At 55.7% G+C, this 13123-nt stretch overlaps 2 protein-coding genes across 7 annotated transcripts; both read right to left on the reverse strand.

The window, feature by feature from the left end:
• Nucleotides 1-1842: 1842 nt before the first annotated feature.
• Nucleotides 1843-8481, reverse strand: LOC127040132 (granzyme M-like). 6 transcript variants are annotated; one of them, XM_050933942.1, is made up of 7 exons: nt 8387-8481; nt 6489-6808; nt 5790-5946; nt 4716-4860; nt 3432-3689; nt 2116-2297; nt 1843-1914 (listed from the first exon to the last, which is right to left on the reverse strand). In XM_050933942.1, the coding sequence occupies exons 2-6, from the start codon at nt 6649-6651 to the stop codon at nt 2145-2147; spliced, it is 876 nt and encodes a 291-aa protein (XP_050789899.1). In that variant the 5' UTR covers nt 6652-6808; nt 8387-8481; the 3' UTR covers nt 1843-1914; nt 2116-2144. The 6 variants fall into 6 exon arrangements, with proteins under 6 accessions (XP_050789899.1, XP_050789896.1, XP_050789900.1 ...); XM_050933939.1 differs by having other exon boundaries at nt 1843-2297; nt 6489-6780; XM_050933943.1 differs by having other exon boundaries at nt 1843-2297; nt 5790-5943.
• Nucleotides 8240-12614, reverse strand: C24H19orf25 (chromosome 24 C19orf25 homolog). Its single transcript, XM_050933970.1, has 3 exons — nt 12532-12614; nt 10623-10785; nt 8240-9878 (listed from the first exon to the last, which is right to left on the reverse strand). Exons 2-3 carry the CDS (start codon nt 10756-10758, stop codon nt 9682-9684), a joined length of 333 nt encoding a protein of 110 aa, XP_050789927.1. The 5' UTR covers nt 10759-10785; nt 12532-12614; the 3' UTR covers nt 8240-9681.
• Between the last annotated feature and the right edge of the window lie 509 nt (nt 12615-13123).

The raw sequence follows: 13123 nt of genomic DNA on the forward strand, positions 1-13123 counted from the left end.
ACTCTTGTGTTACAAAAATGAAGTGGCAGCAGAATGAGGCTGCTGGAGAGGGTGGGGGGGCACCTTACCTTTGTGGGGCCTGGCCTGCAGCTGACAGGGGCAGCCCCTTGGCACAGGCTGGACAGGGCCCTACCCCTTGCAGCAGTGAGGCGCTGTGCTGCAATCCACCAACTGCTGCACTGGCTAGAGGTGGGACTTTAGCTCCTGATGGGGCTTGTGCTCCTTGATCTCAAGGGAAGGGTGCTGGGGCAGGTGGGTTTTCCAGCCTCAGCACCCACCTCGTGGCTTGAACATTTCTACCTTCCTCCTGCCCGCCTTGCCCCTTCCAAACACCTGCTGGCCCCAGGCCTCAACCAGCAGCTGCTGGCCCCCATGTGCCCACACCAACCCCAGCTGTGGCACTCAACAGCCTTGATCCCCTTGCAGAGAAGCTGGCTCCCCCGCAATTCTAGCCGTTTCTCTCCTCCCTGCAGGGATGGCAGCTGCGTGGTTACACGGCCCCTGCATCGCTCCCCAAAGGGTTGTGCTGTAACATGGGGGCAACCCGCCCCCTCCTGCTGTGTGGGGCCCACAGCACCTCACTCTCGGGGACATCACCACTCACACAACCCAGTGGGAGGCCTTTGTGGTGGCAAACTCAGAGCCGCAGGAGTCGGTTCAGCCTTGGCATGGTGGCAAAGTCCCAGCCAACCATGGGGCTGCAGCGATGGGTATTAAACAAGCAAAGGTCTTGTCTCTCCAAAGCACCTGAGCCCTCCCCCCTTAGGAGCCACACACACCATCCAGTCCGAATGCTGTAATTAATTCAGGGTACAACACACCTGTAGTAACAGGGGACACCTGCATTACCTCACCATTTTTGCAGTAACTATTTGTTTAACTTTAAAATACAATCTCCCCCCAGCTGTGCTTTCTGTTAGCCTAGCAGCCCCTAACAGTTACCCTCAGCTTCCATCCTCTTCTGTCGTGCTGGGTGTTGAGCCGTCCTGTTCTTTGCTACTGGTTTCTTCCCCCACCCCTCACCTGCTGTCTGTACGTACTAAGGATGTTATTTTACTGGGGCACTGGACAGTATTAAAATTAAAGCTGTATAACGAGGAAGCAGTTCTCTTTATTTTCCACCCTGCTAATAAGGACTGCATGGCCAGTTGGAAATGGTGGTCAGGGTGGAATGGGGAGGAGAGAGCCAGCAGGGACTGGGGAGCAGTTTTCATTTAATAACCAGAGGTGGTTGGTTCCTCTGCTGGCTTGAGGAGTTGCTGATTCACAGGCACAGCATCCTGCTCACCAGAGGGAGGGGGGTTTAGGGTTAAGGCACTGGCTTGAAGATCTGAGTTTAATTCCCAACTTTAACACAGACACCACCACCCCCTTTCCGTGCCTCAGTTTCCCCAGCCATAAAACAGGGATAATACCAACCACTCACACCAGGCTCTCAGATACTCTGCCCAGAGAGACCATGCACAGAGCTGGGAAAACCTGAGATTTGAACATAGCCAGTGTCCCACGTACCATACACAGTGGTTGTGTAGCATATCTTGAGGGCTAGCTGGGCTTCTCCAGGTAGCATAGATGCGCCCCGCCTGGGGAGGTGATGTGGGGAATGCTTAGAGGCTCCTGCCTCTCTGTAATCGCTACAGGAGGCAGCAAGTGCCTCTCAGGGCAGGGAAGCTGCGCACCACCCAGCTGTTCCTTCCCCCAGCTCCAATTTCCAACACCGAGTTGGTCTGGCCAAGACTTCAGCTTAGTTACAAGACACAGCTGTGGTGTCAGCTGGAGCCGGGGCAACCACAGTGTGATACCCCCAAGACGCAGACATACACACACCACCACCATCTAGGACCAGGTGAGGTTTCACTTTTATTTCAAATCAGCAGCAGAAAGCGTGACACAGGGATGCAGGCGGACAGTTTCCTGAGAGAGAGGACAGAGCTGAAGCCTCTGTAAGAGAACAGGTAGGCAAGGGAGGTAGGGGGCGGGGGTTTGCACCAGCAGTGCCCGGATGGATGGATGAGGCACACGTGGCTGGGTGAGTGAGCTGATCTCTAAGCTGGGCAGCGTAGGGAAGCGAGGAGGGGTCACTACACGGCAGAGGGGACGGACAGGCAAGCTTACAGATGATGCTGCAGTCACAGGTCTCGGCCCTAGCGTAGATATTTTTTGATCCACGTCTTGTATTTAAAGACAGCCGTTGCGACGGGCGGTTTGAACACATCGACGCAGCTTTTGCCTACGAAGGACATCACGCCGGCTACCTCCGCTTTCTTTCCACACACCACAGGGCCCCCGGAATCACCCTGCAACAGCACAGAGTTCACAGCGTCTGTTAGCCTGGGAGGGCCCCACACAGCATTGGGAGTGAGGGTCAGGAGCATGGCAGGGCCCAGGGGTGGGCACAGAGGCGGTAGCACCAAGCAACAGAGAGTTGAGAGGCAGTGGGGCACATTGCACGGGGCAGGCCTGAAGGTTGTCCTAGGACTGGAGCTAACCAACAGCTTGGGCCAAATCCTGTGCTGGTGAAAGGGGCCTGACTGACAGCCCTGGAGACTGGAGTCCTCTCTCCACAGAGTGGGTGCAGAGTAGGGCGAGTGTCCCACACACGTGCCCCAGCGGAGCTGAGCTCTGACCATGGCCCATTCCGTCTTTAGCCTCTCTGCCAAGCCCACCATCAAGGGCTCCAAAGGACTGGGGAGACCCTGGCCAGCAGCTCCCTGCACCTCATTATCCTCGCCTGCCAAAAAGGATCAAAGCCTCAGAGATGGAAAATTGGACACAATTCCCAGGGAGAACACGTGGCCAGACCCCCTGGCATCCCTGTCAGCAAAGGTGCTGCCTCCGTGGGTGCTCCGGGGTTGGTGCACCCATGGAAAAAAAAAAACCAGAGGGTGCTCAGCACCCCGCGGTGGGCCTTGCCAATCAGCTCCTCCCCCTGCCCGCTGCTGATCAGCAGCAGATGCTGGGTGGGATGGGGAGCAGGACGAGGCAGAGTGAGGGCAGGGCATGCTTGGGGAAGGGGCAGGGGTGGATTGGGGGCAGGGTCTCGGGCAGAGCAGGGAGCGAGCACTCCCAGGGAACTCAGCAAGTCGGCGCCTGTGCCTGTCAGTGTCTGTCATGTTCTAGGGTGACCAGATAGCAAATATGAAAAATTGGGACGTGGGTGGTAGGGAATAGGAACCTATATAAGACCCCAAAATCGGGACTGTCCCTATAAAATCAGGACATCTGGTCACCCTAGTCATGTTCCCCAGGGTTCTTTAGTATCTTAGCTAGGTCTGGGGCACCCTTGTAGGATCCTGCCATCTCCATGCATGCTCGAGAACAGGCAGCTAAGCACGCAGGCCTGGCAACGAGGCCATCCCCTTTGTACACAGCCAGCTGGGGACTCTCCCCCATCAGCCCGTTCTAGACCAGCGTTGCTGTTAAGCCATCACCTTGCAAGGGGCAGAGCCTTTCTCAATCCCTTCGATGCACATCATGGTGCTGGTGACCTCGCCATGCCAGTACCGGCTGTTGTTGCACATCCTGATGTCCATCACCTTGACATCGAGTTCACGCAAGACGGGGGAATATTTGCTTCCCTCTCTGAACCTCCCCCAGCCAGCCACGCTGCACGGGGTCCCCGGGGTCGGATTCCTCTTGGACAGCGGGAGAAGGCTCGTCTCCTTGTTCCAAACCACCTTCCTGTCCAGCTGCAGGCAGGAGCGAAAGCCAAGGTCAGGCCTTGGGGACAGACTCTGCCAGGCTGCACCTTCTAGGCTGCTTTCTGAGAGGCCAAGCCTCTAGTCTGGCCCTAGAGGAAACTGTGCAGGCCCAGAAGCCGAGGGATGGCGGAAAGGGGTGGGAGGAATGAGACTTCCTAGCTGTTGGGAAGCAGGTGAGGGACAAAGGGAAGCATCCTTTGCTCTGTTAAAGAGGCCAGACTCCGGGAAATACTTTATCCGTCAGCGAAAGCAAGGCAAGGCTGCAGACCTACCAGCACCTCAGAGGCGAGGGTGTGAGCTGAGAATGACTCAAGGCTGGCTAGAGAGCACTGCTCGCGTTAAAGATTTCCTGTAAGGGTTAGGCAGTTTGTCACTTCTGAATCTCACCTTTCTAGCTGCAGCAGGAGAGGCCTCCAGAGAGAGAGAGAGACACCCCCCCCCCCGCTCCTCCCCATCGCAGCTTCACCCCACTCAACCTTCCCCCTACCCTGAGATGGAGGAACAAAGGAAGGAGTAAATCCTACGCAGTGCTGAATGCCCTGGCTTGCCTCTGAGGGTCCTAACACAGTGTTTTCCATTCACAAAGGAAATACTGATTGGTTAGCAGCGTGGCCTAGCAGCTAGAGCCCTGGTTGGGACTCAGGACAGCTGCATTCTAGTCCTGCCTCTGCCACTGACCCACTGGGTGACCTCAGGCAAGTCACTTTTCCCCACCGTGTGCCTCAGTTTCCCCATATGTAAAAGGAGGATGACAACTCTGTTCTCCTTTGTAAAGTGCTTTGAGATCCACTGATAAGAGCTAGGGACTATTACTACCTCTATTTTACAGATGGGGAAACTGAGGCAGACAGCAGCAACACAACCTGCCCAAGACCAAACAACAGGAACAGCCAGCATTTGAACCCACTCCACTGCTCTAGCCACATGCTCAGACGCTGCTGCCTTGTAGGACGGGTCCCCTGAAGCAGAAGCCAGAACAACTGGTGCCCATGCCTTCCTAGCAAGCCCATGTACCTTGAGCAGCATGATGTCATTTGCCATGGTTGTGCGGTTGTAGGAAGGATGCGGGACAAACTTTGCGACAGTGAAGACCTGCACTCGGGCATTTCTCCTGGACTGCCAATGAAGACCCACCATCACCCTGATGGGACCCTTAATCCTGAGACACAAAAAGAAACCCTCTCTAGCATTAGCACCCTCCCTGCAGACACTCGGCTATCCCAGTGGAAACACCCCATTGGGGAGGCACAAAGCTAAGCCTGCAGTCAGAGGAGCAAGTCGGCTTTCTGGTGGAGCACATTCCCCCAGCTCTTGACTCATGACCCCAGTGACACTGGCCCAACCACTGATCCTCCTGGTGTGCTGAGGGCAGACGGGCTCTGCAGGCAGACGCCTCCCATGAGCTGAGCAAGTGTCTGGGAATGCAGAGGGAGGCACGTTGGCCCAGATTCTTCAAAAGTATTTAGGTGTCTAATTTCCACTGGAAGTTAGGTGCCCAAATACCTCTGAGGGTCAGGGCCATTCAGGCCACTTTAAAAAAAAAAAAAAAAAAGGCCTATGATTTGGGGTGCCCAGCCCATGACACACCTTTGGGCCAGATTCTTCTGAGAGAGGTTGAGTGCCCACAACCCCAGTGGGCTTCAGGGGAGCTGGAGACGCTCAGCCACCTCTGAAAATCAAGCCCTCAGACCCCAAATCAGAAGCCACATTTTTCAAAGGGGACCTATCTGGTTCACCCAAAGTCACGGAGGAGCTGAAGAAAGAACCCAATTGCATTCAACCCCCCCTCCCATTTACAACTCATGACCAACCCCGACCCTGTGCACCTGCCTAGCTGAATAACCTTCAGGGTTCCTAGTTTGCTACTCTACTGGTTGGTGAGATTCCGACAGGTGTTCGGTAAATAACGGCCCCTTTCCCCTCTGGCCTGGCATCAAGGCTTTTCCTCTGGCATTTCTTAAATCCAGATTTCACTATTTGCCCCTGTAACAGCAGAGCAACCCCTGCTCCCCCCAGCCAAACTGGGAGCCTACTCCTCTGGCCCTAATCTGCAGGAACCCACCAGCCAGGGGTGGGTTCTGTACTCACAGGTCGGCGTGGCAGTGCGCAGCCGTCAGCACCCAGCATGCGTGGACTAGGACTCCCCCGCAGGTGGGAATGCCTCTTATGTGGATAGACACCATGTAGGGCCTGGAGTGAGGCAACGCTTCGCGTCCTCCAATGATCGAAGACTGGAGCTGGCCTGCTGCAAAGAAATAGCACGCCGTGGCCCAGTGCATGGGGACTGGGGAGCAAGGCGGATGCAGGGGACAATTCTCACCCCAAACCCTGGAAAGGGAGGTGTGTTTGAATCCCAGCACTACCAGGCTGGAACCGATCCATGTTCCAGCTGCTCCAACTGTGCCCTTGGGTGTGTAAGCCCTGAAGCCTGGAGGTAGCTAGCTGCAGTCCAGTGGGCAGGGCATTGGAGTATGACTCAAAAGCCCTGGACTCCCCCCCAGCCACTTTAAACCATCAGTCTATTGACCCATCACGTCCAGAGGCCTGGCTCCAGCAGCTGCTGATACTGGATGCTTCCGAAAAAGGCAAAGTCCTTCACCAATAGGGGAACTGAGGCAGAGAGAGAGAAGTGGCTCAGCTGAGCCCACTCAAATTAGGGGCAGAGTCAGGAATAAAATCCAGCCTTCCAGATTCCCACCCCCGTGCTCCTATCCACTGGGACACCCTGCCACTCCCCAGCACCACGCGACCCTGCCACTCCCTAGCACCACGCGACCACCCACTCACCAGCCTTCCCAATGGGGAGGAACAGCAGCACCAGGAAAAGCAATTGCCCATCTGCCTTCATGCTGCCGCCACGCTGAGCCGTCTGCAGACGTTGGCGCCCCCACCGCTTCTGCCGGGGGGGATTTCCGCTCGTAGTTATATACCCCGCTCCTTCCGAGCGCATTCACATCTCCTCTTCAGCAGTGGGAGAAAGGGCTCTCGGGAGGCGGAGGGTGAGGTCTACAGAACAAAGGCTGTTGCTCCCACGGCCAAGGTAGGGCCTTTCTTCACTGCTTGTGAAAACTGGATGGCACTGGAAGCAAAGTGTTGCCATGCTGGGGCTGGGAGATGTTTCAGAGGGAGGCAGAAGCTGAGTGCCAACAGCTGAAACACGCCAAGGCTATCGGCAGGGAGAGGAGCTGCTACACAGCATGTGCTCACCTCGCTACCCCCAGAAAAACAGGAACTCAGCCCTAAGAGTGAGTGTGTAAAAACAAGCCTAATACACGACATGCTTCCTGAATGCTTTGGGGCCAGATTCCGACACCTCTGTGACATTCTACCCTGCAACAGCACCTCCCCCACACACACGCCCTACACGCCCTGACATTAGAGACGTAAACTGCTCCCCTGCCGTTTCCAGCCACTTTTAACTCCCTCTCTATTGCAGTCGGCGCTCAGGGGCACATCTTTAGGCACAAACATGATTACAAAGCTGGAACCATTCCCCTGATCCAGCTAGGTTTGTAGCGTAGAGTCCCATCGCCCAAACCCCGTCACCCTGTCACACCCATGCACCAGCTCTCAGCCACTGCACAGCCCTGGACCTTGTCACGATAAAGAGATACGCCGCTACCTTCATTTTCGCAACCACTTATGTGATCGACTGCAACATGCCCCTTTGACCGCCTCCCCGGCACCCAGCCCGTGCAACAAGATCTGCTGGGGCTTGTAGCATGTAATAAAACCATTCCTCTCCCGGAGTTCTGCTGCTCTTTCTGGGACGTAAAACCAAGATCTTAACCACCCAATGCTCACTGAAGTGTCTTAACTGCCGGGAGCACAACATCCCAATGAGCAAATTGGGGTGGAGCCAACACCCAGGTGCTAGCACAGACCTGAAGAAAAGTGCTCGGGCTTCTCTCTGGGTTTTTAGGTCCATGGTACTTAGCTAGTGGACAGAACAAGGAGCTGGGTCTCCAGATACCTAAATTCTATCTCCAGCTCTTCCACTAGCATGCTAGTTGTGTCCTTGGGCAAGTCACACCCCATCCATGTGCCTCAGTTTCCCCATCTACAAGATGGGGATGAGACTGACCTTTGTAAAGCGCTTTGAGCTCTGGCGCTGAAAAGCACTAAATAAGGACAAGGGGTTATTATGACTTCCAAAGAAATCACAGACTTTAACTAGTGCTCACAACTCCCCCTCCCCTTCAAAACAGGCAAGCATTGTTACACCCATTTCACAGATGGAAAGAAACTGAGGCACAGGGCTACTTTACTCCAGCAGTTTTAGGGACATCGTCATCTGTTGCTATCTGCACTGGGAACGGCTAGTGCAGACAGGGCTCTCAGGGGTCTAGTGTGAGCTGCATCAATGTAGCAAAACCTTGGGAGATGACCAGTTAGTTACCAGGGCAGACACAGCCAGTGAAAAGCTGGGTGGGGTTAGGGGGTGCCAGGGTCAGAGCTGAGAATACAGCTCATTATTGACTCCCAGCAGGACCTGATCTGATCCCTACTCAGCCCCTCTCATAACAAAGACTCGGCCGTTCAGTTTTCTGAGGACTGGATTTTAATAAGAGCTTATTAAATAATGGAATTTATGAGCAGCCTTGGATCACATTCCATATAGATTCCCAGTGCATTTTAATAGCAAACTCCCACCAGCAACAACTTTATTTTCTAAGTCTTCTCACCGTCGAGTCTAGGTGCAAAGCCAAGCAGATTAGTTCACTGCCAACACTGCAACGGGGCCCACAGCAAACCCCGGATGCCAAATGAACAAGGCAAGACATGCTGCATCACTCCTGGCAGGAATCAACCAAAGCCAAAGTCCCCGGGGCTCAGTTTCTCCATGCAGCAGCAGTGCTGCTGCTGCTAAGTCCCAGTGCTATCGGCTGGCTCTGCTTTTGGCAACGGTCGCTTTGGAGGGGCGCCCAGCCCTCACTCGGCCAGCTGGAGGTATGATGCTTTTCAAGCTCTCCAGCAGCCTCCGCTCGAAGAATTTGTTTCTGTAGTCGAGTTCGTTAAGATGCCTTAAAACCAGAGGCACCTGCTCTTTTTCCACGTCCACGTAAACCGGGATCATCTTTGTCCCCTCCTGCTCTATCACATGATGCAGGTTCCACTCCACGACGCGCTGACACCAGGGGTCGTCCAGCGAGCTGGCCGACAAGATGACGATAGCGACCCTGCTAGCTTGGATGACCTCGGCGGCCGTCATGAGGATGGACGTCCCTGCCACTTGGTCCTGGTGCTCATCATAACCCTGGAGGCCTTGCTTTTTCAGCAACATGGAGATGCAGGAAGCAATATTGTCGTCACGAAGGCAGTACCAGATGGAGAAGTCGTAGGTAAACCTGGAGGGCGAGGGGGACGTCATGCCAACAGTCACCATGGGCACCTGAGACGGTGACACGCAGCTTACGAAAAGCCAGCAGCTGCCTGGAGCCCACGCTTACCCCAGCCAGGTCAGGTTTAAGCTTGCCATTTGGAAATTGGCATCAGGTTCTCCTAATGGCTCAGTGAAACACCTGGTCCAAGAGTCCCTTCCGAACATGAGCAATGAGATCAGGGTTGTTCATTGGGAAGGGGTTACGGAGGCAAATCCTGTAGCATTTTTAGCTTTAAAGATGAACCCCCCCCTCACATACCCCCTAGCATTTCCAATGAGCATGAGGGGCTACTCTTGTGAACCTGCATTCATGAGGCTTGGTGGGTTCTTGGAGATTCCAGGCAAGATGCAGCAGTGCCAGATCTTCCATTAAATCAAAGTGCACACCGGGGTTACCTGGCTGGGTGGCTTTCTGGCCCTATGGTTTGGATATAGAAACAAGAAGCCACTCTGGGGACGTCTGTGAAAGTTGAAAGCACATTGAGAAGTGCGTCAGGACTAGGAGGTGGGGCTTTTTACTGTCGAGCGCAAACCCTTCTGGGCCAGCTTTTTGTCTCTGCTCCCAATGTCTCGGCATTCCAGAGAGGCCAGACAACCTCACAAGGCCTTTTCCTTAATTTCCACGATATTCTGTTCCAAAGTCGCGCCCATCTTCTTCAGCTCTTCGCACTTCTCCTTCAGCAGACTGCAGGCCTTCTGCAGCCGGTGGTTCATCTCTACGTAAGAATGACTCTGTTGGTACAGGTGCTCGCTCTTCACTTCAGACTCCTCCTCCTTCCTAGGGGCTGGCAAGTCTGGGGAGGGGAAATGCGGGAGGAAAAGACAGAGAATAACATGCATTTAAAACGGGGTAGTAATCTCTTCATGTAAAGCTAAGTTACATTTCAGATCAAGTATCAGAGGGGTAGCCGTGTTAGTCTGGATCTGTAAAAGCAGCAAAGAGTCCTGTGGCACCTTATAGACTAACAGACGTATTGGATGCATCCGATGAAGTGGGTATTCACCCACGAAAGCTCATGCTCCGATACGTCTGTTAGTCTATCAGGTGCCACAGGACTCTTTGCTGCATTTCACATCAGACGCACCTTCAGGTCTGTTTATAGTCTCAAAACTGTCACAGCACAGGTAGCGGCAGGGGATGTTTCCCTACCATGCTCTGACCAACGCGCCTTACTTATGAACAGGGGAGGACACCTGTACAGGTGAAAGGGAAGATCAGTCTCGAGGCCCCATGGAGTCTATGACTTCCCTGAAGAAACTGTCAACAAAAGCAGCAATCACAGCTGTGGATTTTGGACTATAAAGAGGTGTCCCCCAAGAACGGGACTGAGACCCAGCAATTCATGTCCCCCGAGCCAGCAAACTGGCAAGATGGCAGCAACTTTCAGGGCTAATTTGTGCAATGCTCGCTGACAGAGTTTTTATAATTGATAGGTAGGATAGGAGTGGACAGAGACAGGCTCCCATCATCTGGTAGATTTCATACAGACTGGATCATGGAGATGCCTGAGGCAAAGATCTGGGATGCATTCTCCTACCTTTATTGGACTCTGCTATAAGGACAAACATGGGATCGGATGGCTGGGTGCTCCTGACATCCTCAAGGATCTGTTCCACGCTGGGTGGTTCAGGCCGGGTCGGCAGAACCACCCGCTTCTTGCCTTTCGAGCTCATAACTCTCCTGCCTCATAAATGGGCATCCTGGAGTGGGCAGGAAGAGACTAAGGAGTCAGTGACTTTCCTGCCTGCTGAGATAATGCTGCTGCCACCCATGACTGGATATACACCCTTTATCCCAGCCCCCACAACGCACACTGTATATCCCATGCCCCTATTCCTATACCCCCTGCTCATATCATATATCCCATGCCCCCTTTCCCACCCACCCCTGCTCGTACTGCATATCCCCCACCCCCATTCTCACCCCTACTCCTACCGTATATCCCTGCCCCCAAGCCCCCCACTCGTACCATATACCCCCTGCTCCCCATTCCCACCCACCCTTCATACCGTATATCCCTTCCAACTCCCTGCTCATACCATAGACCCCCTGCTCCCCATCCCCTGCCCCCTTTCTCACCCCCACTCCTACTGTATATCCCTGCCCCCAAGCCCCCCACTCGTACCATATACCCCCTGCTCCCCATTCCCACCCACCCCTCATACCGTATATCCCTTCCAACTCCCTGCTCATACCATAGACCCCCTGCTCCCCATCCCCTGCCCCCATTCTCACCCCCACTCCTACCGTATATCCTTGCCCCCAAGCCCCCCATTCGTACCATAGACCCCCTGCTCCCCATTCCCACCCACCCTTCATACTGTATATCCCTTCCAACTCCCTGCTCATACCATAGACCTCCTACCCCCCATCCCCTGTCCCCTTTCTCACCCCCGCTCCTACCGTATATCCCTGCCCCCAAGCCCCCCACTCGTACCATATACCCCCTGCTCCCCATTCCCACCCACCCTTCATACCGTATATCCCTTCCAACTCCCTGCTCATACCATAGACCCCCTGCTCCCCATCCCCTGCTCCCATTCTCACCCCCACTCCTACTGTATATCCCTGCCCCCAAGCCCCCCACTCGTACCATATACCCCCTGCTCCCCATTCCCACCCACCCTTCATACCGTATATCCCTTCCAACTCCCTGCTCATACCATAGACCCCCTGCTCCCCATCCCCTGCCCCCATTCTCACCCCTACTCCTACCGTATATCCCTGCCCCCAAGCCCCCCACTCGTACCATAGACCCCCTGCTCCCCATTCCCACCCACCCTTCATACCGTATATCCCTTCCAACTCCCTGCTCATACCATAGACCCCCTGCTCCCCATCCCCTGCCCCCTTTCCCACCCCCGCTCGTACCGTATATCCCTGCCCCCAAGCCCCCCATTCGTACCATAGACACCCTGCTCCCCATCCCCTGCCCCCTTTCTCACCCCCACTCCTACTGTATATCCCTGCCCCCAAGCCCCCCACTCGTACCATATACCCCCTGCTCCCCATTCCCACCCACCCTTCATACCGTATATCCCTTCCAACTCCCTGCTCATACCATAGACCCCCTGCTCCCCCCATTCTCACCCCCACTCCTACCGTATATCCTTGCCCCCAAGCCCCCCACTCGTACCATAGACCCCCTGCTCCCCATCCCCTGCCCCCTTTCTCACCCCCACTCCTACTGTATATCCCCGCCTCCAAGCCCCCCACTCGTACCATAGACCCCCTGCCCCCATCCCCTGCCCCCATTCTCACCCCCACTCCTACCGTATATCCCTGCCCCCAAGCCCCCCACTCGTACCATAGACCCCCTGCCCCCATCCCCTGCCCCCTTTCTCACCCCCACTCCTACTGTATATCCCCGCCTCCAAGCCCCCCATTCGTACCGTATATCTCCGCCCAAATCCCCCGAGAACGGACGCGCCCACCCAGAAATTCACCTGACCGCTGCCCGCGAACCCCTTCCCGGCCACCGTCTGTCCCGCCCCCTCCAGCTCAGCAGCAGGCCCCACTTCCGGTTCCGCCCCGTCACGTCATTGGCGCCCCGCGCTGCAGGATATGCCCCGCCCCTCCCTTAAAGGGGCCGCGCGCGCCCCTCTTGCTGCAGCCTGGGGCGGCTGTGACCCCGGGGCTGGGAGGTGGGGCTGAAACGTGACTCAGCCACAGCCCCTGAGGCCCCGCCCCCCAGCCCGCTCTCTGCCCCCCACATCCCCGGGGGCTGCGCCCCGAATTGTCACCGCAGCCCCTGCCTCTCGCCCTGCGCCCCGGTGCTGCACCAGCCCTGCCCCAGGGCACGGGCTGGGCACTTTGCATTAGGGCAGCACGTGGCAATAAGGGTGTGAGATTCGGAGGCGAGGGGCAGGCAGTGCTGTGCCCAGCAGCCGTGGGCAGGCCTTGAGGCACCATGTTAGACTCCGGGGCCCTGAGGGTCAGGGGAATGAAGCAGGGGGGAATAGGTGCCGTCCCAAATTCCTCGGGGGCTCAGCCCCCATGAAAGGTAGCCAGTGCAGGGGTAGGGAGGAAGAGAGGCAA

Source organism: Gopherus flavomarginatus, chromosome 24, assembly GCF_025201925.1.
Source record: "Gopherus flavomarginatus isolate rGopFla2 chromosome 24, rGopFla2.mat.asm, whole genome shotgun sequence".
NCBI classification, from domain to species: domain Eukaryota; kingdom Metazoa; phylum Chordata; order Testudines; family Testudinidae; genus Gopherus; species Gopherus flavomarginatus.